The sequence below is a fragment of the Hyla sarda genome, chromosome 12, assembly GCF_029499605.1.
Source record: "Hyla sarda isolate aHylSar1 chromosome 12, aHylSar1.hap1, whole genome shotgun sequence".
NCBI lineage: Eukaryota > Metazoa > Chordata > Amphibia > Anura > Hylidae > Hyla > Hyla sarda.
Window position 1 is genome coordinate 48777821 of NC_079200.1, and position 26604 is coordinate 48804424.

At 47.3% G+C, this 26604-nt stretch overlaps 1 protein-coding gene across 1 annotated transcript; it reads right to left on the reverse strand.

The window, feature by feature from the left end:
• Window positions 1-4673: 4673 nt before the first annotated feature.
• On the reverse strand, window positions 4674-25787 carry LOC130296992 (protein kinase C delta type-like). The gene is made up of 3 exons (XM_056549119.1): window positions 25029-25787; window positions 12181-13052; window positions 4674-5394 (listed from the first exon to the last, which is right to left on the reverse strand). Exons 1-3 carry the CDS (start codon window positions 25692-25694, stop codon window positions 5388-5390), a joined length of 1545 nt encoding a protein of 514 aa, XP_056405094.1. The 5' UTR covers window positions 25695-25787; the 3' UTR covers window positions 4674-5387.
• Between the last annotated feature and the right edge of the window lie 817 nt (window positions 25788-26604).

Genomic DNA, 26604 nt, shown 5'->3' on the forward strand with positions numbered 1-26604 from the left:
GTCGGAGTTCAGGGATCTAGTAGTTAGTACGCAGCTGCAGGAGTTATATGATGGTAATTCCGAATATAGGGTTCCTGAATTTCATACCTCCAACCCTGGCTTCTACCCCATTGCCTCACGCTCCCCGGTATTGGACTTGTTCCAGGAGACCGTGGAGCGTGAGATACTGATGGTTCTGTCCGATAACAAAAACGTCCACCACAACCTAACCACACAAGAACGTCTGGCTTTAACTGAACTACATAAATTAGACCAGATTGTGATTAGGCAGGCCGATAAGGGGGGGGCTGTGGTGATTCTGGACGGTGGTCTGTATCATAAATTGAACATGCGAATGTTGGAAGATACTGATACGTACAGACCCCTGTCCAGTAATCCCACAGCCCAATTCAAAAATCACCTTATGTCTCTTGTGCGCCTTGGGGTCGAGAGTGGGTGTATGACTGAAAAGATTGCAGATTACCTTATTATTCAGGATCCGGTCATACCTATATTCCACTCCCTCCCCAAGGTGCACAAGGACACTTTTCCTCCCCCACTGAGGCCCATTGTGGCAGGCATCTCGTCATTGAACGAAAGATTATGTGAATGGGTTGATTCTCTGTTACAGCCCCTTATACCCATGATACCTGGCCACATCAAGGATACTAAGCATCTCTTAAGTATGATGAATTCTATACAGTGGCGACCTGAGTGCAGGTGGATCACAGCTGATGTGACCTCCCTGTACTCGGTCATTCCACATAGATTAGCCATCAGGGCACTTACATGGTTTCTAAACACTTATTCACAATATCCAGTCAACTTACGTGAATTCATAATTTTGGCCGTTGAATATCTCCTTGGTCACAATTTTTTTATGTTTGATTCTAAGTTCTATCTGCAGGTGACAGGAGCGTCTATGGGGGCGAAGTTCTCCCCCTCTCTCGCTAATATTTACATGTGTTGGTGGGAGAGGGGGATTCTCTTCGCCCCCACTAACCCCTTCTCCCCTGGTCTGTTGTGGTATGGCCGCTATGTCGATGACCTCCTATTTATTTGGGGGTCCGATATGGCGGTCATACAGGGGTTTGAAGAGTTCATGAATGCAAATGAGCTTAACCTCCATTTTACTATCGGCCTGGGGAGTAATGTGGTTAATTTTTTGGATCTTACTTTGCGGGGTGACAGTGATACCGGTAATATCATTACATGCACATTTAGAAAATCTACTGCAGTAAATTCCATTCTGCATGCCGGTTCCTGTCACCCCTCACATGTAATCGAGAACTTACCCACAGGAGAAATGATCAGGGCACGCCGCAATTGCTCGCTCGATGAGGATTTTTCGAACGAAGTGGTTGCTATTAGCAACAGACTCAAGCAACGCGGCTACCCTGAATGGACTATCAAAAAGGCGCACAACATTGCTATTAAAAAGGGTCATTGTGATCTAATAAAAGAAAATACCCATAGCAAGAAAATCCATAGCCTTAGTTCACCTGTGGTTTTTTCTACTCAATACAGTACTGAGTTCAAAATAATCAGCAACATCATTAAAAAGAATATGCCGATTATACACACAGATCCTGAGTTTCGGACGGCATTGAAGGGGGGCATTAGGTGTGTATCCAGGAGAGCCCCAACTTTGGGCCAGACTTTATCCCCCAGCCTCTTCTCTACCTCTCCGAAAAAAGCCTCTACTTGGCTCAATTGCCAAGGTACATACAAATGTGGATCTAGAAAGTGTATTTGCTGTAATTACATGAACAATTCAGTGTCATTTACATCCACTAGCAATAATAAGACATTTAACATCAGACAATACATCAATTGCAACACAGCTGGAGTTGTATATCTGTTTACGTGCCGTGCCTGCAATGTGCAATATGTGGGTTGCACCATTAACCCACTAAAAATTAGAGTACGTAAACATCTTTCAGATATTGCACATTTTCAGGCACGACACGTATCAATGGTCAGTAAGCATTGTGCTGAGGTACATGGTGGAAATACCTCTAGTCTGGTGGTACACGGTATTGAAAGGGTGGATAAACCATTGAGAGGTGGCAACCTGAGACAGAAGGTGTTGGATCGTGAAATATACTGGATTCTCACCCTTGAGACTAGGATTCCGCTAGGTCTGAATAGGAGACTGGATACGATCTTGCACTATTAAATGAGTGGGTTGTTATGACCGTGGCATTATTATAACTTGAATACTACTATATATGTCTTAGTTGCTTCGCGTTTTCCAGTCCCCTGTACAGTATCTCTCTCTTTCCCCCCCCTCTTTTCTCATGTTTGCATGGGTACAAAAGATGATGATTGAAATAAAAAAAAAACCTTTCTTTATATCCGTTTCTGTCATGAGATTTAACAAACTGCATCTCTTGCTCTGTTAAATAACCGTTCTCTCAGTTCAACACTATAATCCTTTAGGTCCTAGTGCTAGTTGTGTATCACCAACTGATATATGCTTAAAAGGATGGAGTCTGGTTCTTTAGGTTCTGAACCAAACATACACAACTGGTGCATAAGATTTATTTTAACAATGTCTTAATTCTTTTATACAATGAATTTTGTTATAGATGTGCCGAAATAAAGATTTGATACATACGTTTTAACATTGTTTGTAATTATATGTGCAGGTGGGATGTCACATGACTCGGGGCTTGCCCCCGCCCGGGACACTTCCACCCTGCATATATAAACGATCTAAGTGCTTGTAACATGTGTATGACTAAGGCCTTGCTGGCCGAAACGCGTCACGTTACCTGAGTGTCCGATGTTTCCCATGGCAACTATGCAATAAAGCAGCTTAGTTTTATACGTGTGTGCGCTGGACATTCTTCTTCTTTTGCATAGATAGATATGAGATAGATAGATAAATAGATAGATATGAGATAGATAGATAAATAGATAGATATGAGATAGATAGATAAATAGATAGATATGAGATAGATAGATAAATAGATAGATATGAGATAGATAGATAAATAGATAGATATGAGATAGATAGATAAATAGATAGATATGAGATAGATAGATAAATAGATAGATATGAGATAGATAGATAGATAGATATGCGATAGATAGATATGAGATAGATAGATAGATATGCGATAGATAGATAATTAAATATCCAATGTTAAGAAACAGCACTACCAGTGGCTGAGTGAGTCAGCTGAAACGTCACTTTATTTGGATGGAATTAAGCTACACTTTTTTTCACCATAACCTTATTTTGAGTGCTGCAAATATTTTCTTTTTGAAGATAATTAAATAGATATGAGATAGATATGAGATAGATAGATATGAGATAGATAGATATGAGATAGATAGATATGAGATAAATATTGAATAGATAGATAAATATGAAATAGATAGATAAGAGATAGATGATAGATCAGTGTTTCTCCAGCATGGTGCCTCCAGCTGTTGCAAAACTACAACAGCAGCCCACACAGCCAAAGGCATGCTGGTAGTGGTAGTTTTGCAACAGCTGTGGGCACCCTGCTGGAGAAACACTGGAATTGGCCACCAACCACTAACACCCCACCACCACCCCACCCCAGAAAGTTACTTACCCAGATGGGAGGCACCAGCGATGGGCAGGGGAAGTCTTTAGTTTCCCAGCTGCGCTGGTGGGTGTCAGGTTATGTACTGGAGCAGGAAATAAAGCAAAAGCCTGCTCCACTAGGGCTGCACGGCAGGGGAGCATGAGGGGCCTGAACGTCCGTGCACATTTCCCGGCATGGCCGCGGCCCCTGAGCAGTATTTAAAGGGCCCGCAATGTTAAAAAATAAAAATGATGCTGGCAGTGGCGGGCCCTTTCTCAGGCTTGGTCAGTGCCTGAGTGCCTGACCGCCCCCGGGAGCATGAACTGGTCTGCTAATTCTTTACTGAGGCTGCTGCAGTGGGGGGCCGGACCTCCCTGGCCCCTTACTGGAGTACTGGCTGTACCCCCCCCCCCCCACCCCCCCTGACGGCGGCCCTGGAGGCTACTAGCAACGTGAACACAACATTTATTAGATGGACGTCCAATGGAAATAAAGACAAGTACAACCATGTAGGGGGTAAAAGAAAGAGTTTATTTATAGGGATGGGGGGGACAGTGATGAACAAATTTGCTTTATACTAATATATATGTGTATGTGTAAGTCTGTGGTCTGTTGTACTGAACCGTGTTGATCCAGAGGAAGGCGAAAACCCCCTGTGAGGAATGAGCCAATTGTCCTTATTACCAGGGGGGAAAATTCCTTCCCGACCCCAAATATGGCGGTCAGAATAAATCCCAGGATCAAAGGCCGATACCTAATCTATGTGTGTGGTAGGGGTGTAGGTTAGTTTTAAATTATTTTTTATTATAATTGTGTACTAGTCTAAAGTATATGTTTAGGGCAAATATATATATATTTTTAATATATATCTTTTGTTTGTAAAAGGGAATTTTTATGTTATTAAAATATATAAATATATATATATAAATATATATATATATATATATATATATATATATATATATATATATACACACACATACATTAAATATTATACCTATTTACGGTTATGTTGATCCAGGAGAAGGCGAAAACCCCCTGTAAGGAATGAGCCAATTGTCCTTATTTTCAGGGGGGAAAATTCCTTCCCGACCCGAATTATTATTTTATTTAATTATTCATGTGTGCTAGTCTAATGTTTATGGTTGGAACAAATACAATTTTAAGATAATATTAAAAAATATATATTTATATATATATATATATATATTATTGTTTTATTATTATTATTTTTTATTATTACGTTTTTTAGAATTTGTTGTGTTACTAATAGGGTAATTCATGATATTAATTTGCTAAACCTATTTACGGCTATGTTGATCCAGAGGAAGGCGAAAACCCCCTGTAAGGAATGAGCCAATTGTCCTCAAATCAGGGGAAAAAATTCCTTCCCGACCCCAAATATGGCGGTCAGAATAAATCCCTGGATCAAGCCGATATATGTCCCCTATCTGTGGTATGTGTCTATGTGTGTGCACTTATCCCTATTGTGTAGTGTGTGTGGTGTGTGTGTGGGTTGTGGTGAGTGTGGTACTTACCCGGCCTGTGCTTGGGTGAGTTCAGGGATAATAGACATCACTCAGCATCCCAGGACCACAACATGCGAATATTGTTCCTGAACTCACCAGATGGAATCTAAGCACAGGCCGCTCCTGGGGCATAGAGGATCTTCGGGCTGCAGTGATGTTGGATGCCAGCCCTGGATTGAAGGATGCCAAGTCAATGTTGAGGCGGGAGATTATGTTCTAGGGCAGCCAAGGTAACAGCAGCAGAGACATGAGGCATGGGGTCAAGAGACCGGAGGGTCTGGGCAGTTGCCGCGGGGTCCTCAGAGTCCAGATCTTCTCATCCACTTATGGTGAAGTGAAGAACATGTGAGGAGGATCTTACCGCACAACAATTTAACTCCACCGGGGTTAACAAAACCTCTTTTAATCCATGTGTTCATTATAAAACATAACTTTTATTAAATTTAACTAATATTATGAACCGGTGAAAAAACACGCACTTAAAAACACAACCCTATTGTCACGATGCCGGCTGGCAGGTAGTGGATCCTCTGTGCCAGAGAGGGATTGGCGTGGACCGTGCTAGTGGACCGGTTCTAAGCCACTACTGGTTTTCACCAGAGCCCGCCGCAAAGCGGGATGGTCTTGCTGCGGCGGTAGTGACCAGGTCGTATCCACTAGCAACGGCTCACCTCTCTGGCTGCTGAAGATAGGCGCGGTACAAGGGAGTAGGCAAAAGCAAGGTCGGACGTAGCAGAAGGTCGGGGCAGGCAGCAAGGATCGTAGTCAGGGGCAACGGCAGAAGGTCTGGAATCACAGGCAAGGAACACACAAGGAACGCTTTCACTGGCACTAAGGCAACAAGATCCGGCAAGGGAGTGCAGGGGAAGTGAGGTGATATAGGGAAGTGCACAGGTGAACACACTAATTGGGACCACTGCGCCAATCAGCGGCGCAGTGGCCCTTTAAATCGCAGAGACCCGGCGCGCGCGCTCCCTAGGGAGCGGGGCCGCGCGCGCCGGGACAGAACAGACGGAGAGCGAGTCAGGTAGGGGAGCCGGGGTGCGCATCGCGAGCGGGCGCTACCCGCATCGCGAATCGCATCCCGGCTGGCAGCGGAATCGCAGCGCCCCGGGTCAGAGGACGTGACCGGAGCGCTGCCGCGGGGAGAGTGAAGCGAGCGCTCCGGGGAGGAGCGGGGACCCGGAGCGCTCGGCGTAACAGTACCCCCCCCCCTTGGGTCTCCCCCTCTTCTTGGAGCCTGAGAACCTGAGGAGCAGACTTTTGTCTAGGATGTTGTCCTCAGGTTCCCAGGATCTCTCTTCAGGACCACAACCCTCCCAGTCCACTAAAAAAAAATTTTTTCCTCTGACCTTTTTGGCAGCTAAAATTTCTTTGACCGAGAAGATGTCCGAGGAGCCAGAAACAGGAGTGGGAGGAACAGATTTGGGAGAAAAACGGTTGAGGATGAGTGGTTTGAGAAGAGAGACGTGAAAGGCATTAGGGATACGAAGAGAGGGAGGAAGAAGAAGTTTATAAGAGACAGGATTAATTTGACACAAAATTTTGAAAGGACCAAGATAGCGTGGTCCCAACTTGTAGCTAGGGACACGGAAGCGGACATATTTAGCGGAGAGCCATACCTTGTCTCCAGGGGAAAAAACGGGGGGAGCTCTTCTTTTCTTATCTGCGAACTTCTTCATGAGTGATGAAGCCTGTAAGAGAGAATTTTGGGTCTCTCTCCATATGATGGAAAGGTCACGAGAAATTTCATCCACAGCGGGCAGACCAGAGGGCAAGGGAGTAGGGAGGGGGGGAAGAGGGTGACGGCCGTACACCACGAAAAATGGGGATTTGGAGGAAGACTCAGAGACCCTGAAGTTATACGAGAATTCGGCCCATGGGAGGAGATCTGCCCAGTCATCCTGGCGGGAGGAAACAAAATGTCGCAAATAATCACCCAAGATCTGGTTAATCCTTTCTACTTGTCCATTGGACTGGGGATGATATGCAGAAGAAAAATTTAATTTAATCTTGAGTTGTTTACAGAGAGCCCTCCAGAATTTAGACACGAATTGGACGCCTCTATCCGAGACAATCTGCGTAGGCAACCCGTGAAGACGAAAAATGTGTACAAAAAATTGTTTAGCCAACTGAGGCGCAGAAGGAAGACCAGGAAGAGGGATGAAATGTGCCATTTTGGAGAATCGATCAACGACCACCCAAATAACAGTGTTGCCACGGGAAGGGGGTAAATCAGTAATAAAATCCATACCAATCAGAGACCAAGGCTGTTCGGGGACAGGCAGAGGATGAAGAAAACCAGCGGGCTTCTGGCGAGGAGTCTTATCCCGGGCACAGATAGTGCAGGCTCGCACAAAGTCCACAACATCCGTCTCCAGAGTCGGCCACCAATAGAAGCGGGAGATGAGTTGCACAGATTTCTTGATACCCGCATGACCTGCGAGATGGGAGGAGTGACCCCATTTGAGGATTCCGAGGCGTTGGCGAGGAGAAACAAAGGTCTTTCCTGGAGGAGTCTGCCTGATGGAGGCAGGAGAAGTGGAGATCAGGCAGTCAGGTGGAATGATGTGTTGCGGAGAGAGTTCAACTTCTGAGGCATCCGAGGAACGAGAGAGAGCATCGGCCCTAATGTTCTTATCGGCAGGACGAAAGTGAATCTCAAAATTAAATCGGGCAAAGAACAGAGACCACCGGGCCTGGCGAGGATTCAGCCGTTGGGCAGACTGGAGGTAGGAGAGGTTCTTGTGGTCGGTGTAGATAATAACAGGAGAACTTGATCCCTCCAGCAGATGCCTCCATTCCTCAAGTGCTAATTTGATGGCTAGAAGCTCTCGATCCCCGATGGAGTAGTTCCTCTCCGCTGGAGAGAAGGTCCTAGAGAAAAAACCACAAGTGACAGCATGCCCGGAAGAATTTTTTTGTAGAAGAACAGCTCCAGCTCCCACTGAGGAGGCATCAACCTCCAATAGGAAGGGTTTGGAAGGGTCAGGTCTGGAGAGGACGGGAGCCGAAGAAAAGGCAGACTTGAGTCGTTTAAAGGCGTCTTCTGCTTGAGGAGGCCAGGACTTGGGATCAGCATTTTTTTTGGTTAAAGCCACGATAGGAGCCACAATGGTAGAAAAATGTGGAATAAATTGCCTGTAATAATTGGCGAACCCCAAAAAGCGTTGGATAGCACGGAGTCCGGAGGGGCGTGGCCAATCTAAGACGGCAGAGAGTTTGTCTGGATCCATCTGTAGTCCCTGGCCAGAGACCAAATATCCTAGAAAAGGAAGAGATTGGCATTCAAACAGACATTTCTCAATTTTGGCATAGAGTTGGTTGTCACGAAGTCTCTGAAGAACCATACGGACATGCTGGCGGTGTTCTTCTAGATTGGCAGAAAAAATTAGGATATCGTCCAGATATACAACAACACAGGAGTATAACAAATCACGAAAAATTTCATTGACAAAGTCTTGGAAGACGGCAGGGGCGTTGCACAGTCCAAAGGGCATGACCAGATACTCAAAGTGTCCATCTCTGGTGTTAAATGCCGTTTTCCACTCGTCCCCCTCTCTGATGCGGATGAGGTTATAGGCGCCTCTTAAGTCCAATTTAGTGAAGATGTGGGCACCTTGGAGGCGATCAAAGAGTTCAGAGATGAGGGGTAAGGGGTAGCGGTTCTTAACCGTGATTTTATTAAGACCGCGGTAGTCAATGCAAGGACGTAGGGAGCCATCTTTTTTGGACACAAAGAAAAATCCGGCTCCGGCAGGAGAGGAGGATTTACGGATAAAGCCCTTTTTTAGATTCTCCTGGACGTATTCGGACATGGCAAGAGTCTCTGGGGCAGAGAGAGGATAAATTCTGCCCCGGGGTGGAGTAGTGCCCGGGAGGAGGTCGATAGGGCAATCATAAGGCCTGTGAGGAGGTAGAGTCTCAGCTTGTTTTTTGCAGAAAACATCCGCGAAGTCCATATAGGCCTTAGGGAGACCGGTTACTGGAGGAACCACAGAGTTACGGCAAGGGTTACTGGGAACCGGTTTTAGACAGTTCTTGGAACAAGAGGACCCCCAACTCTTGATCTCCCCAGTGGACCAATCCAGGGTAGGGGAATGAAGTTGAAGCCAGGGAAGTCCAAGGAGAATTTCCGAGGTGCAATTGGGGAGGACCAAAAGTTCAATCCTCTCATGATGAGATCCGATGCTCATAAGAAGGGGCTCCGTGCGGAAACGTATGGTACAGTCCAATCTTTCATTATTTACACAATTGATGTAGAGGGGTCTGGCGAGACTGGTCACCGGGATGTTGAACCTGTTGACGAGAGAGGCCAAAATAAAATTTCCTGCAGATCCTGAGTCCAAGAAGGCCACTGTAGAGAAGGAGAAGGCAGAGGCAGACATCCGCACAGGCACAGTAAGACGTGGAGAAGCAGAGTAGACATCAAGGACTGTCTCACCATTGTGCGGAGTCAGCGTACGTCTTTCCAGGCGAGGAGGACGGATAGGACAATCTCTCAGGAAGTGTTCGGTACTAGCACAGTACAGGCAGAGGTTCTCCATACGGCGTCGTGTCCTCTCTTGAGGTGTCAGGCGAGACCGGTCGACCTGCATAGCCTCCACGGCGGGAGGCACAGGAACAGATTGCAGGGGACCAGAGGAGAGAGGAGCCGAGGAGAAGAAACGCCTCGTGCGAACAGAGTCCATATCTTGGCGGAGTTCCTGACGCCTTTCGGAAAAACGCATGTCAATGCGAGTGGCTAGGTGAATAAGTTCATGTAGATTAGCAGGAATTTCTCGTGCGGCCAGAACATCTTTAATGTTGCTGGATAGGCCTTTTTTGAAGGTCGCGCAGAGGGCCTCATTATTCCAGGACAATTCTGAAGCAAGAGTACGGAATTGTACGGCATACTCGCCAACGGAAGAATTACCTTGGACCAGGTTCAACAGGGCAGTCTCAGCAGAAGAGGCTCGGGCAGGTTCCTCAAAGACACTTCGGATTTCCGAGAAGAAGGAGTGTACAGAGGCAGTGACGGGGTCATTGCGGTCCCAGAGCGGTGTGGCCCATGACAGGGCTTTTCCGGACAGAAGGCTGACTACGAAAGCCACCTTAGACCTTTCAGTGGGAAACAGGTCCGACATCATCTCCAGATGCAGGGAACATTGGGAAAGAAAGCCACGGCAAAACTTAGAGTCCCCATCAAATTTATCCGGCAAGGATAAGCGTATCCCAGGAGCGGCCACTCGCTGCGGAGGAGGTGCAGGAGCTGGCGGAGGAGATGACTGCTGAAGCTGTGGTAGTAACTGTTGTAGCATAACGGTCAGTTGAGACAGCTGTTGGCCTTGTTGCGCTATCTGTTGTGACTGCTGGGCGACCACCGTGGTGAGGTCAGCGACAACTGGCAGAGGAACTTCAGCGGGATCCATGGCCGGATCTACTGTCACGATGCCGGCTGGCAGGTAGTGGATCCTCTGTGCCAGAGAGGGATTGGCGTGGACCGTGCTAGTGGACCGGTTCTAAGCCACTACTGGTTTTCACCAGAGCCCGCCGCAAAGCGGGATGGTCTTGCTGCGGCGGTAGTGACCAGGTCGTATCCACTAGCAACGGCTCACCTCTCTGGCTGCTGAAGATAGGCGCGGTACAAGGGAGTAGGCAAAAGCAAGGTCGGACGTAGCAGAAGGTCGGGGCAGGCAGCAAGGATCGTAGTCAGGGGCAACGGCAGAAGGTCTGGAATCACAGGCAAGGAACACACAAGGAACGCTTTCACTGGCACTAAGGCAACAAGATCCGGCAAGGGAGTGCAGGGGAAGTGAGGTGATATAGGGAAGTGCACAGGTGAACACACTAATTGGGACCACTGCGCCAATCAGCGGCGCAGTGGCCCTTTAAATCGCAGAGACCCGGCGCGCGCGCGCCCTAGGGAGCGGGGCCGCGCGCGCCGGGACAGAACAGACGGAGAGCGAGTCAGGTAGGGGAGCCGGGGTGCGCATCGCGAGCGGGCGCTACCCGCATCGCGAATCGCATCCCGGCTGGCAGCGGAATCGCAGCGCCCCGGGTCAGAGGACGTGACCGGAGCGCTGCCGCGGGGAGAGTGAAGCGAGCGCTCCGGGGAGGAGCGGGGACCCGGAGCGCTCGGCGTAACACCTATTTGCCACTGTAACTGCATAGTCCAAATGTGTTGCACTGGGAACCACAGTTAGGAACCTGAGGAATGGGTAACAGGTAAGTATTTTGCCCGCTAAATTTGTGGTAACCAGTGGAGAGAGAAATATACCACTACTTTTGTGCCACTCTCAAAAGTAGGATGTATATCCAGGGTTGCTAACCCCAAATATACATCCTCCTTTTGAGAGTGGCACAATAGTAGTGGTATATTTCTCTCTCCACTGGTTACCACAAATTTAGGGTGAAATACTTACCTATTACCTATTCCTCAGGTTCCTAAATGTGGTTCCCTGTGCAACACGTGTGGACTATGCAGTTACAGACACAAATAGGGTTGTGTTTTTAAGTGTGTGTGTTTTCTCACCGGTTCATAATATTAGTTAAATTTAATAAAAGTTATGTTTTATAGTGAACACATGGATTAAAATAGGTTTTGTTAACCCGGTGGGGTTAAATTGTTGTGTGGTTTTGGCACCTCTACATGTGTCCTTAAAGGGGTATTCCGGGCAAAAACATCTTATCCCCTATCCAAAGGATAGGGGATAAGATGTCTGATTGCGGGGGGGCCCGCCGCTGGGACCCCCCGCGATCTCCCTGCAGCAGCCCGCATTCTATGCGTAGCTGCGTCTGCAGTTTTGGAAACCGCTTCCAAGACGGGGATGTGACGTCACGCCACGCCCCCTCCATTCATGTCTATGGGAGGGGGCGTTGTGGTCCTTACGTCCCCTCCCATAGAAATGAATGGAGGGGGTGTGGTGTCACGTCCCAGTCTCGGAAGCTACGTATAGAATGCGGGCGCAGCTACGTATAGAATTCAGGCTGCTGCAGGGAGATCGTGGGGGGTCCCAGCGGCAAGCCCCCCACGATCAGACATCTTATTCCATATCATTTCGATAGGGGATAAGATGTTTTTGCCTGGAATACCCCTTTAAGGCCTGTTTATAGTAGGAGGATCTTACCGGGCCCAGCTTGGTGACGTATAATTGAATCCGGTCACATGATGGGGAGTCTCTGTGTCCTCTGGCCACTGCAGATGGTGATTTTGCAGAACTGTCTTATACGGCTTCCATGGTGGCTCTGCTCTCTTCTCCTCCAGCTCCTCCCAGCCAATGGTGAAAAAGAATGGATGCGTCCGGATGTTTCTTCGCACCCCCAGGCGCTTGTCCGGATTCTTGCGTAGCAGTTGAGTGATGAGATGTTCAATAGCAGCATCCAGCCCGGGTGGAAATTTCGGCTCCTTTCTGGTGATGGCTCTGAAAACCTTCTGCTTGCTGTGGCCGATGTAAAATGGGAAGCGTCCTGTTACCATCCTGCACAACACAATCCCGAGGCTCCACCAGTCAACTGCTGTACAATACTCCTTCCCGAGAAGCACCTCCGGGGCCATGTAGTAGAATGTTCCTGTCACTCCATCGATCCTACTGGAGGGGGTGACTCCATCTTGTGCCAGGCCCAGGTCAATGATGCGGATGTGGCCTTCTGCATCCAACATGATGTTCTCCGGCTTGAGGTCTCTGTGGACGATGTTCTGTCCATGGAGGAACTGGAGCCCACATACCATCTCTGCTGCATAGAACCTTATGTTGTCGATGTCCAGATAGCCGCACACCCTGATCAAATCCTCCAGACTGCCGCCAGACAGATATTCTGTGATGAAGTAGGCACGCTCCAAAGACTGATGTGCGGCGTAGAGGTGGCATAGAAACGGACAGTCTCGGGCCGCCAGGAGTATCCGTAGCTCTCTCTTGATGGTATCCTCGTTGTCCTCTTTTTTGTTAATGATTTTTATGGCCATATAGGTGTCTTGACCAGGGACTGATGCCAGGACCACCTAAAGGAAAACAAACAGAGGAGGCTCATTAGAAGACATCAAAAAGTTGATATTGATCAGTGTCTCTCAAGCGCGGTCCTCAAGACCCCCCAACAGGTCAAGTTTTCAGAATTGCCTTAGTCTTTCACAGGTGATATAATTATGGTCAGTGAATCAGACATCACCACAGTCATATCACCTGTGAAAGACTAAAGAAATCATGAATACATGACCTGTTGGGGGGGTCTTGAGGACCGTGCTTGAGAAAAACTGATATAGATGGAAGGGGGGGGGGACTAAGTGTTGGGTCTGCTGTATAGCACCCAGAGACCTTCGGCTTAGGACAACTAAGCTACCGTCTTTATATGTCTGCTACTGGATGCTCTATGGAGATTAAATAAAGTGATATTCCACATATTGCTCGCCAATAAGATACCTGGCAGGTTTGGTGGCGGAATCCTGGTGGAATCCACTTTGCAAGATGGCGCCGGTCAGTGTGATGATATCAAGGGGCATTCAGTGCGTAATGGTGATGCCGATGTGATGAAATCAAAAGCAATTCAGCTAATAGTGGAGATGTGGTATCAAACCTGCCATTCAGGCGTACAGAAGCAGTAGATACGAAAGTTACAAAGATATTACACGCACGTTCAAACAGCACTTGGAATCATTTATGCGTTTGCGCAATAATTGGCTGGGGCACAATAAGTACAAAAGTGGTATGTATTGGAGCACATGTTCAGGCTTCCTTACATAGCAAAATAAATAAAAATAAGGATATGTAATATATAAAGGCAATAGGTTGGCGTTTGCCAACTACACGTACATCCCTATTGATATGAACATTTACCAATTTAATTGGCAGAAAAAGACCCGTGCACATGCGTAAAGGGGGAAGCGACCAAATGAATATCAGGTATATTCCCTCTGCACCTGTCTATAATGCAGATATATAACAGTAGATTTTATATTTATTACATAAGATAAACAATCTATGAATTGAGGCTTGGAAAATGGAACAGAGGCGACAGCCAACCTTCTCGGGAGGTAGTGGAACAGGGGTTCCTGGAGTCGGCGGCAGTACCAGTCAATCAGTGGGGACTGTTGGTGGGAAAATCAGCTACTCGGCGATGTGGCAGTTTTTCATCAAGCATCCGGAGGAGGTTAACATGGCCATATGCAAGATGTGTCGGCAGAAGGTGAAGCGTGGCCAGGGTCCCAATATTGGCACCACGGCCCTGCGTACACATATGCTGTGTCACCATAAAGCGGCCATGAAGAACGGTGGCTCCGATGTGGTGGTCCAGCCTGCTGCATCATCCAGTGGCATGCCACTCCTTGTTTCAGCCAGCCAAGGCTCCACCACCTAGGCCAAAGGGAGCTGTGTGTCATACCTATCTTATGTCGCTCCAGATGCTCCTGCTCTTCCTACTTCGAGTCAGTCATTCCGCCAGCAATCCATTGGCGAAGCCATGTCCAAGAGACAACATTATGCTCCCACTCCAATCCAATGGCGCAGAAGCTGAATGTGCTCCTGTTCAAGTTGCTGGTGCTGCCGTCCCTCCCTTTTCAAGTGGTGGACTCTGCACCTTTCAGAGAACTGATGGCTTGTGCTGAGCCGAGAAGAAGAGTCCCAAGCAGTCATTTCTTTGCGAAGAAGGCAGTACCAGCCCTGCACAATTTTGTGGAAGAGAAGGTGGGCCACAACAGCAACTTGGACAGGTCACACCACTTCCATCTCCACGCTCTCAGGCTATTGATATAACAGTGATTCTAATAGTGACGCCTCTAATCTGCATGTCATACTGAATAACAGTATTATTTCACTAACCCAGCACACACCCTATGCGTGTTACAGTAAGGCAAAGTGTTCTACACCCCTATTGAGGCTCTCTGTAGACCAGAAATAGCCATTTTTTATACAGATTTACTGCAAATAAATTTGGCAAATCAACCGATTCAAATTTTTAAAAAATTTGCTCAATATATAAATATTCCTGTGCAGAATAGTCCACTTTGTGGTACTGCAGTTTTCTTCAATGGACAAAGATTACCAGATTAGTGTTACAGTCCCTGTGAAATAGGGAAAGTAGAAAAGGCAAAAGAAGGGGATCCCATCAATATAAACAATGGTCCAAAAAATGTATGAAGTTACCACGGATTTCTTGGGTCCAACATGATAAATAGTCTCAAAAATGGGCAGAAATCCCTACAGAAATGATGGATCCAGAAAGAAAAATAGTATCCTCATTGAGAAATAGGATGAGAATGGGCCATGCAGAGGCATCAATGGGGGATGTATCCCTACGAATACAGCGGGTCAAGTTCTTCAAGTAAAGATACTTGTGTCAGGATCAGGACATATGGATCCATATGAACACAGAATTCCAACATCTGTTCACAGATGGTCCAAAAGGAGGAGAGCCGACATGGTCAGTCACAGGACAACATCCCGGAGGTATAACAAGTAATTTGTTCTGAATCAGAAGAATTCACTTACATTTTTGAGGAACAAATTTTATCAGTAGTTAAAGGGACATTTTGTTCAGAACGCTCAGAGCCGGAGCCCGTGATCATGACGTCACTGCCATGTCCCATTGTGATGCCACGTTATGCCCCCTCAATTCATGTCTATGGGAAGGGGCGTGTCAGTCGAAACCCCCCCCCCCCCATAGACATGAATGGAGGGGGCATGGCGTGACGTCAAGACCACTGCTTCATGAAGATTGCAGGGGGCCTCAGCAGCGGGACTCCACGATCAGACATCTTATCCCCTATCCTTTGGATAGGGGATAAGACGTCTAGTAGTGGAGTACCCCTTTAATGCACAAATAGAGGGAATTCCAGGGGGTTCACTTACTTTATCTCCCAACTCTATTAATAATTTGGAAAATGAATAGACATGTCTTTGAGTTGGTTGGGATCAGTGTGGTTCTCATCTCCTGATCCAAGTAGGTTTCTGTAAGATTGTAATGAAGCTATAGAGGTCCATGTATGGATACCTAAAAGAGTAAAAGAGAAGCATTGAAGGGAACAAAATTCAAGGACTTTATTTTACAGAGGACTGGGTGCTTTTCTCCGTCTGGTCCTGGTCCAGTCACTCACCTAAAAAGTCAGGAAGATACTTCATCTGGATTCACCTTGGATGATGTGTCACATGTGGGCCATGTTAGTAAGTGGCGTGGGCATCGGTCATATAAAGTAAGTGGTGTGGGGATGGGCCATATAAAGTAAGTGGTGTGGGGGTCGGTCATATAAAGTAAGTGGTGTGAGGCAGGGCCGGATTAACATAGGGGCTGATGGAGCTGCATTTCCAGGCCCCTACAGTAAAATAGGCCCAGCTGGCCGCCAAAAAGGCCACCAAGGAGCGCCCCCCCTGCCACTACACTATACTACATGCTGCAGCATCAGGCCGGGACCTCGGGCGCGGCCTGGGCCCACCGCTGCCAGCACTATCACCTGCAAAGGCGCGGGCTCTTTAAAAATAATTTCCGGGTTGCATGGACTGGCCAGGGGCTTATGGGAGTAGACGTGCACCGCATAGGCACGCACGTCTGCGCCAAGCCTCTGACGCGGCCTCTGACCCCTGGAAGGTAAAGAGATCAAGGTTCGGATGCTGGGGTGATGTAATATTAATGAGCAGGTTAATGAGGACCGGGACCCAGGGGGAGGGAGGTTTGCAATGATGATGACGTGGAGGGGTGTGCTGGGGGGTTGCGGTTGCAATTATGAGGAGACTGAGGATGGGGTGTTGGGGGGATGCAATGATAATGAGGAGGAGGAGGGGAAGCTGGGGGGCGTGCAATGATGAGGAGACTGAGGATGGGGTGGGGGGGAATGCGATGAGGAGGAGGAGGGGATGCTGGGGGGGTGCAATGATGATGAGGAGAGTGGAATGATGAGGAAACTGAGTATGGGGTGTTGGGGGGGTTGCAATGATGAAGAGACTGAGGATGGGGTGTTGGGGAGGGTTGCAATGATGAGGAGACTGAGGATGGGGTGTTGGGGGGGGGTCGCAATGATGAGGAGGAGACTGAGGATGGGGTGATTGAGGGGATGCAATGATAATGAGGAGGAGGAGGGGAAGCTGGGGGGAGTGCAATGATGAGGAGACTGAGGATGCGGTGGGGGGGGAATGCGATGATGAGGAGGAGGGGATGCTGGGGGGGGGTGCAATGATGAGGAGGAGGGTGGAATGATGAGGAGACTGAGGATGGGGTGTGGGGGGTGCAATGATGAGAAGGAGGAGGAGGGTGGAATGATGAGGAGACTGAGGATTGGGTGTGGGGGGTGCAATGATGATGATGAGGAGGAGGAGAGTGGAATGATGAGGAAACTGAGTATGGGGTGTTGGGGGGGTTGCAATGATGAAGAGACTGAGGATGGGGTGTTGGGGAGGGTTGCAATGATGAGGAGACTGAGGATGGGGTGTTGGGGGGGGGTCGCAATGATGAGGAGGAGACTGAGGATGGGGTGATTGAGGGGATGCAATGATAATGAGGAGGAGGAGGGGAAGCTGGGGGGAGTGCAATGATGAGGAGACTGAGGATGCGGTGGGGGGGAATGCGATGATGAGGAGGAGGGGATGCTGGGGGGGTGCAATGATGAGGAGGAGGGTGGAATGATGAGGAGACTGAGGATGGGGTGTGGGGGGTGTAATGAGGAGGAGGAGGAGGGTGGAATGATGAGGAGACTGAGGATGGGGTGTGGGGGGTGCAATGATGAGAAGGAGGAGGAGGGTGGAATGATGAGGAGACTGAGGATTGGGTGTGGGGGGTGCAATGATGATGATGAGGAGGAGGAGGGTGGAATGATGAGGAGACTGAGGATGGGGTGTGGGGGGTGTGCAATGATGATGATGAGGAGTCTGAGGATGAGGTGCAGGGGGGGGGTTGCAATGATGAGACTGAGGATGGGGGGGAATAATATGGAGTGCAGGGGTGAAGAGCAAAGGATGGGTGGGGTGTATGGGGTGATGAGAATAGCGAGGATGTGGCAGAGGGGGAATTGGAGTGATTAGCTAACTAAGCATGGGGTGGGGGGGTTGATGAAGGGTATGCGGTGTATGGCAGTATTATATTCGGGGGGTAAATTGTGGGGCAGTATTATTTTCAGAGGGTACAGTGTGTTGCAGTATTATATTCAGAGAGTACAGTGTGCGGCAGTATTATATTCAGGAGGTACAGTGTGTGGCAGTATTATATTCAGAGGGCACAGTGTGTGGCAGTATTATATTCAGAGGGTACAGTGTGCGGCAGTATTATATTCAGAGGGTACAGTGTGTGGCAGTATTATATGCAGGGGGTACAGTGTGTGACAGCATTATTTTCAGAGGGTACAATGTGTGGCAGTATTATGTTCATACGTACAGTGTGTGGCAGTATTAAATTCAGGGGGTACAGTATGTGGCAGTATTATATTCAGGGGGTACAGTGTGTGGCAGCATTATATTCATGGGTACAGTGTGTGGCAGTATTATATTCAGGGGTACAGTGTGTGGCATTAATATATTTAGAGGGTACAGTGTGTGGCAGTATTCTATTCAGGAGGTACAGTGTATGGTAGTATTATATTAAGGAGGTACAGTATGTGGCAATAATATATTTAGAGGGTACAGTGCATGGCAGTATTATGTTCAGGGGGTACAGTGTGTGGCATTAATATATTTAGAGGGTACAGTGTATGGCAGTATTCTATTCAGGAGGTACAGCGTATGGCAGTATTAAATTAAGGGGGTTACAGTATGTGGCAATAATATATTTAGAGGGTACAGTGCATGGCAGTAATATATTCAGGGGGTACAGTGTATGGCAGTATTATATTCGGGGGTACAATGTGTGGCAATAATATATTTGGAGGGTACAGTGTGTGGAAATAATATATTTAGAGGGTACAGTTTGTGGCAGTATTATATTCAGGGGTACAGGTTGTAACAGTATTATATTCAGGGGGCCATTGATGTCCGGGCATCAGACTATAAAGAGAAGATGGAGCTGGAGGAATTCCTGGCGTCTGGACCAGAAAAAGAAGGAAAGGAAAGACAACAGAGAAGACATCACTCAGGTCACTGATATCATTATGTATTCTCCTTCAGCTCCCATCAGCTGAAGTCACTTGTAAGTTTCGCAGTGATGATGGGTGACACTGTGCCCCATTCTGTGGCTCTCCAGCTGTTTCAAAACGGCAACTTTCTTAATTCCTGAGTCTCTTCTGACATGATGGGAGTTACAGCTTAGCAACAGCAGGAGAGCCACTTGAACCGAGGGGATTGGTTGGGGTCCCAGCAGTCTGACACCCACCATAAAAATGGGCTGCTTATTTTAAAATGCCCGGGCCTATGTTTGGTCCCAGTCCAGCCCTGCCTTTAACCCCTTAAGGACCAGGCCATTTTACACCTTAAGGACCAGAGCGTTTTTTGCAATTCTGACCACTGTCACTTTAAACATTAATAACTCTGGAATGCTTTTAGTTATCATTCTGATTCCGAGATTGTTTTTTCGTGACATATTCTACTTTAACTTAGTGGTAAAATTTTATGGTAACTTGCATCCTTTCTTGGTGAAAAATCCCAAAATTTGATGAAAAAAATGAAAATTTTGCATTTTTCTAACTTTGAAGCTCTCTGCTTGTAAGGAAAATGGATATTCAAAATAAAACATTTTTGGGTTCACATATACAATATGTCTACTTTATGTTTGCATCATAAAATTTATGAGTTTTTACTTTTGGAAGACACCAGAGGGCTTCAAAGTTCAGCAGCAATTTGGAAATTTTTCACAAAATTTTCAAACTCGCTATTTTTCATGGACCAGTTCAGGTTTGAAGTGGATTTGAAGGGTCTTCATATTAGAAATACCCCATAAATGACCCCATTATAAAAACTACACCCCCCAAAGTATTCAAAATGACATTCAATAAGTGTATTAACCCTTTAGGTGTTTCACAGGAATAGCAGAAAAGTGAAGGAGAAAATTCACAATCTTCATTTTTTACACTCGCATGTTCTTGTAGACCCAATTTTTGAATTTTTGCAAGGGGTAAAAAGGAGAAAATTTTTACTTGTATTTGAAACCCAATTTCTCTCGAGTAAGCACATACCTCATATGTCTATGTTAATTGTTCAGCGGGCGCAGTAGAGGGCTCAGAAGGGAAGGAGCGACAGATGGTTTTTGGGGGGCATGTCACCTTTAGGAAGCCCCTATGGTGCAGGACAGCAAAAAAAAACACATGGCATACCATTTTGGAAACTAGACCCCTCAGGGAACGTAACAAGGGGTAAAGTGAACCTTAATACCCCAGAGGTGATTCACGACTTTTGCATATGTAAAAAAAAAAAATAATGTTTTACCTAAAATGCTTGGTTTCCCAAAAATGTTACATTTTTAAAAAGGATAATAGCAGAAAATACCCCCCAAAATTTGAAGCCCAATTTCTCCCGATTCAGAAAACACCCCAAATGGGGGTGAAAAGTGCTCTACTGGCGCACTACAGGTCTCAGGAGAGAAGGAGTCACATTTGGCTTTTTGAAAGCAAATTTTGCTCTGGGGGCATGCCGCATTTAGGAAGCCCCTATGGTGCCATAACCGCAAAAAAAAACCACATGGCATACCATTTTGGAAACCAGACCCCTCGGGGAACGTAAAAAGGGGTAGAGTGAACCTTAATACCCTAAAGGTGTTTCACGACTTTTGCATATGTTAAAAATGTTTTATTTTTTTTACCTAAAATGCTTGGTTTCCCAAAATTTTTACATTTTTAAAAAGGGTAATAGCAGAAAATACCCCCCAAAATTTGAAGCCCAATTTCTCCCGATTCAGAAAACACCCCATATGGGGGTGAGAAGTGCTCTGCTGGCGCACTACAGGTCTCAGGAGAGAAGGAGTCACATTTGGCTTTTTAAAAGCAAATTTTGCTCTGGGGGCATGCCGCATTTAGGAAGCCCCTATGGTGCCAGGACAGCAAAAAAGAACCACATGGCATACCATTTTGGAAACTAGACCCCTCGGGGAACGTAACAAGGGGTAATGTGAACCTTAATACCCCACAGGTGATTCACAACTGATGCATATGTAAAAAAATATATATATTTTTACCTAAAATGCTGGTTTCCCAAAAATTTTTGATTTTTTAAAAGGGTAATAGCAGAAAATACCCCCCATAATTTGTAACACAATTTCTCCCGAGTACGGCGATACCCCATATGTGACCCTAAACTGTTGCCTTGAAATACGACAGGGCTCCAAAGTGAGAGCGTCATGCGCATTTGAGGCCTGAATTAGGGACTTGCATAGGGGTGGACATAGGGGTATTCTATGCAAGTGATTCCCAAATAGGGTGCCTCCAGCTGTTGTAAAAGTCCCAGCATGCCTGGACAGTCAGTGGCTGTCTGGTAATACTGGGAGTAGTTGTTTTGCAACAGCTGGAGGCTCCGTTTTGGAAACAGTGGCGTACCAGACGTTTTTCATTTTTATTGGGGAGGGGGGCTGTGTAGGGGTATGTGTATATGTAGTGTTTTTTACTTTTTATTTTATTTTGTGTTAGTGTAGTGTTTTTAGGGTACAGTCGCACGGGTGGGGGTTCACAGTAGTTTCTCGCTTGCAGTTTGAGCAGCGGCAGAAAATTTTCCTCAGCTCAAACCTCCAGCCGGATACTTACTGTAATCCTCCGCCCATGTGAGTGTACCCTGTACGTTCACATTGGGGGGGGGGACATCCAGCTGTTGCAAAACTACAACTCCCAGCATGTAGGGTCTATAAGTGCATGCTGGGAGTTGTAGTTTTGCAACAGCTGGAGGCTCCGTTTTGGAAACGGTGGCGTACCAGACGTTTTTCATTTTTATTGTAGGGGTATGTGTATATGTAGTGTTTTTTACTTTTTATTTTATTGTGTGTTAGTGTAGTGTAGTGTTTTTAGGGTACAGTCGCACGGGCGGGGGGTTCACAGTAGTTTCTCGCTGGCAGTTTGAGCTGCGACAGAAAATTTGCTGCAGCTCAAACTTGCAGCCGGATACTTACTGTAATCCTTCGCCCATGTGAGTGTACCCTGTACATTCACATTGGGGGGGAACATCCAGCTGTTGCAAAACTACAACTCCCAGCATGTACGGTCTATCAGTGCATGCTGGGAGTTGTAGTTTTGCAACAGCTGGAGACACACAGGTTGTGAAACACCGAGTTTGGCAACAAACTCAGTGTTTTGCAACCAGTGTGCCTTCAGCTGTTGCAAAAGCTACAACCCCCAGCATGTACGGACAGCGGAAGGGCATGCTGGGTGTTGTAGTTATGCAACAGTGGGAGGCATACTACTTTGGCTGGGGATGCTGGGGATTGTAGTTATGCAACAGCTGGAGACACACTGGTTTGCTACTTAACTCAGTGTGCCTTCAGCTGTTGCAAAATTACAACTCTCAGCAGTCACCGACAGCCAACGGGCATGCTGGGAGTTGTAGTTATGCAACCAGCAGATGCACCACTACAACTCCCAGCATGCACTTAAGCTGTTTGTGCACGCTGGGAGTTGTAGTTACACAACAGCTGAAGGTACACTTTTCCATAGAAAGAATGTGCCTCCAGCTGTTGCAAATTATAAGTCCCAGCATGCCCATAAGTGCATGCTGGGAGTTGTGGTGGTCTGCCTCCTCCTGTTGCATAACTACAGCTCCCAGCATGCCTTTTTTGCATGCTGGGAGCTGTTGCTAAGCAACAGCAGGAGGCTGTCACTCACCTCCTGCTGCTGCTTGATCGCCGCACAGGTCAGTCCCGCCGCCGCAGTCGTCGCTCCTGGGGCCCCGATCCCAACATTAACGCCGGGGATCGGGGTCCCCAGCACCCGGGGTGCACGTCCCGCACCCGCTCACGTCCTCCGGAAGAGGGGCGGAGCGGGTGCGGGAGTGACACCCGCAGCAGGCGCCCTGATTGGTCGGCCGGTAATCCGGCCGACGAATCAGGGCGATCGTGAGGTGGCACCAGTGCCACCTCACCCCTGCAGGCTCTGGCTGTTCGGGGCCGTCTCTGACGGCCCCGATCAGCCAGTAATTCCGGGTCACCGGGTCACTGGAGACCCGATTGACCCGGAATCGCCGCAGATCGCTGAACTGAATTGTCCAGCGATCTGCGGCCATCGCCGACATGGGGGGGCATAATGACCCCCCTGGGCGATATGCCGCGATGCCTGCTGAACGATTTCAGCAGGCATCGAGCACTGGCTCCCCTCCGGCTAGCGGCGGGGGGCCGGGAAAGGACAGGACGTACTCCTACGTCCTCGGTCCTTAAGGACTCGGAAACGGGGGCGTAGGAGTACGTCCATTGTCCTTAAGGGGTTAAGTCACTTAAATCATTGTGTATTTTTCTGACTGTGTCCCATCAGTGCTGTAGTCACTAATCTCTTTGTGCGGCCGAGTAATAAAATTGCTTTGCGCTTTCATTTTATATATTATGTAAATATTTTCATAAAAAGGCCCAGAAAAATTCTCAGCACCAGGCCCATGATGCTCTTAATCCGGCCCTGGTGTGGGGATGGGCCATATAAAGTAAGTGGTGTGGGGATGGGCCATATAAAGTAAGTGGTGTGGGGATGGACCATATAAAGTATGTGGTGTGGGGATGGGTCACATAAAGTAAGTGGTGTGGGGATGGGCCATGTAAAGTAAGTGGTGTGGGGATGGGCCATGTAAAGTAAGTGTTGTGGGGATGGGCCATATAAAGTAAGTGGTGTGGGAATAGTTCATATAAAGTAAGTGGTGTGGGGATGGGCCATATAAAGTAAGGGGTGTGGGGATGGGCCATATAAAGTAAGTGGTGTGGGTAGGGGCCATATAAAGTAAATGGTGTGGGGTGGGCCATATAAGGTAAGTGGTGTGGGGAGGGGTCATATAAAGTAAGTGGTGTGGGGATAGGTCATATAAAGTAAGGGGTGTGGGGAGGGGCCATATAAAGTAAGTGGTGTGGGGAGGGGCCATATAAAGTAAGTGGTGTGGGGATAGGTCATATAATGTAAGTGGTGTTGGAATGGGCCATATAAAGTAAGTGGGGAGGGGCCATATAAAGTAAGTGGTGTTGGGAGGGGCCATATAAAGTAAATGGTGTTGGGATCCTACAGGTTTTCCTCAGTCCACCCCCAGGAATATCCAGGCCAGTTAGCTCAATTTCATTTGACTACAAAAGGGTTCAACCAGGGGCAGGGAAAACAATGGCAAAATATATGTAATAAGTACCATCTGACCTCCAAGTAATGCAGAAAAGATAGAAAATGTGCAAAAAAAAGCAAATACAACAGTGATATATGGCAAAAATAGACAATAATGAATAGAGAACCGTAATCCCATAGGGGAACTCTTTTGTTGCACTTGCCCTTTATTATTGGGCTTATATGAGTCCTATAGACATTACATGTGAAGAGATTTTATTATTCATTACAAGCGATATAATATTAGCACATATGCACTTTTATAAATCAACTTTATATTATTGCGTATTCCCGTGCCCATTATAAAGACCTGTGTAGAGGAAGAGCAGTGCAGTTCCCATAGCAACCAGATGGCTTCTTTCATTTTTCAGAGGCCTTTTGAAAGTGGTTGCTATGGGCAACTACACTGCTCTTCCTCTGCACAGGTCTTAATAAATCTCCCCATGTATGTACCGTTTACACCCTGCTCCAGAAGTAAAGACCCCATTGTATATTCTCCTCTTCTCCCTGCATCTGGTTTTCTACCATCTTGGGCACCCCCGACTTCCATCTACCATCTACCAGGACACAGTACATGGACGCGCCCCAAGGGATCCGTTCACACCTAGTACCAAGTGTAGGCCCTTCAGGGAGTCTTATATGGGTCTGCATAAAAACTCAAGATATCAGGAACATATACATTGTGGGACTACAAGTACCAGCAAAACCCCCTAACCACAACACTGCACCACCCCCCTCCCCCAATCTCCCCCTACAACACATATCCAGCCTGAAATGGATAATAACAGAAAACAAGATAGAGCTAGAACTTACTTTGCCAAAGTTGCCCCTACCCAGGAGCTGGTGGAGATGGTAGCTGCTGACCGTTAGTCTGGGGTAGGTGCCCAATGTTCCTTGGCTGCTCCCAGGTGTTGGCTCCTCATCCTCTGATCCTCCATTGCCGTCTCCTCTCCTCCTCTTGACTCCATCCTCGCCTTCCTCTTCCCTCTTCCTCTTGCCTTCTCTCTTCCTCTTCTCCTCGCCATCTTCTCTATGTCCAGTGGACGCCATCCCAGGTGTTGGCTCCTCATTCTCTGATTCTCCATCGCCGTCTCCTCTCGTCCTCTTGACTCCATCCTCGCCTTCCTCTTCCCTCTTCCTCTTGCCTTCTCTCTTCCTCTTCTCCTCGCCATCTTCTCCATGTCCAGTGGACGCCATCCCAGGTGTTGGCTCCTCATCCTCCGATCCTCCATTGTCGTCTCCTCTCCTTCTCTTGACTCCATCCTCGCCTTCCTCTTCCCTCTTCCTCTTCTCCTCCTCGCCATCTTCTCCATGTCCAGTGGACACCATCCCAGGTGTTGGCTCCTCATCCTCTGATCCTCCATCGTCATCTCCTCTCCTCCTCTTGACTCCATCTTCACCTTCTTCTTCCTCCTTCCTCTTGTCTTCTCTCTTCCTCTTCACCTCCTCGCCATCTTCTCCATGTCCAGTAGACACCATTTCCGCAGTTCTCCTTCAGCCTGTAGACCTCGGTCCAGTCACGTCGGTCGCCAGCAGAAAGTAAACAGCAGTTGGCCGTGTGCAGGTGATGTCATCGGCCATGGACCTCAGGCGGCACATGCCAGGCAGTGGCCCTATAAACTTGCTCTACCTTATACAATGTGATGTCAGCATCATAAAACACATCTAGAGTTGGCCTTAGCTTGGTTGGTACCCTCTGCAGTTTAAGGGACCTTATGATGGACCACAGTGGTCTCCAAACTATGGACCTCTAGATGTTGCAAAATTACAACTCCCAGCAAGGCTTGTTGGGAGTTGTAGTTTTGCAATATCAGGAGGTCCACAGTTAGGAAACAAATGATGAACTATATGGGTTCAGGCACCTATTATGTTCCTTGGGATACAAGCTCAAGGTGTCAAGGACATTGGGCACCTCCATTGGTAAAGGCTGGAGATGCCCCTAGTGTCCTGGTATAGGTCACATAGGTCATGGTCTAAAGTGAACAAAGACAATAATAATTCATGGGGGGGGGGGTAGTTGGTGGAACTAGAAGTGGTATATATTGGTACAGTGGTCGTATAGTCAGTATACTGTATATAAATCTCTGTATAGTAATCTATTTATATAAAACTCAACGTGTGTGTGTGTGTATGTATGTTCCACAAAAACTTCCAAACGGCTAAAGATATTAACATGAAACTTGGCACACATGTTACTTATATGTCAACAACAAACATAGGATAGGTGATTTAACCCTTACTTACCCCCATTTGCCAGGGGCGGGGTTTATGTTTAAAGTTCTATACAAGTCTATGGGAAATATATGTTACTGCATAACTTCCAAACGGCTGGAGATATTTTGATAATACTTGGTCACATGTTACTTATATGTCCACTTAAAATATAGGA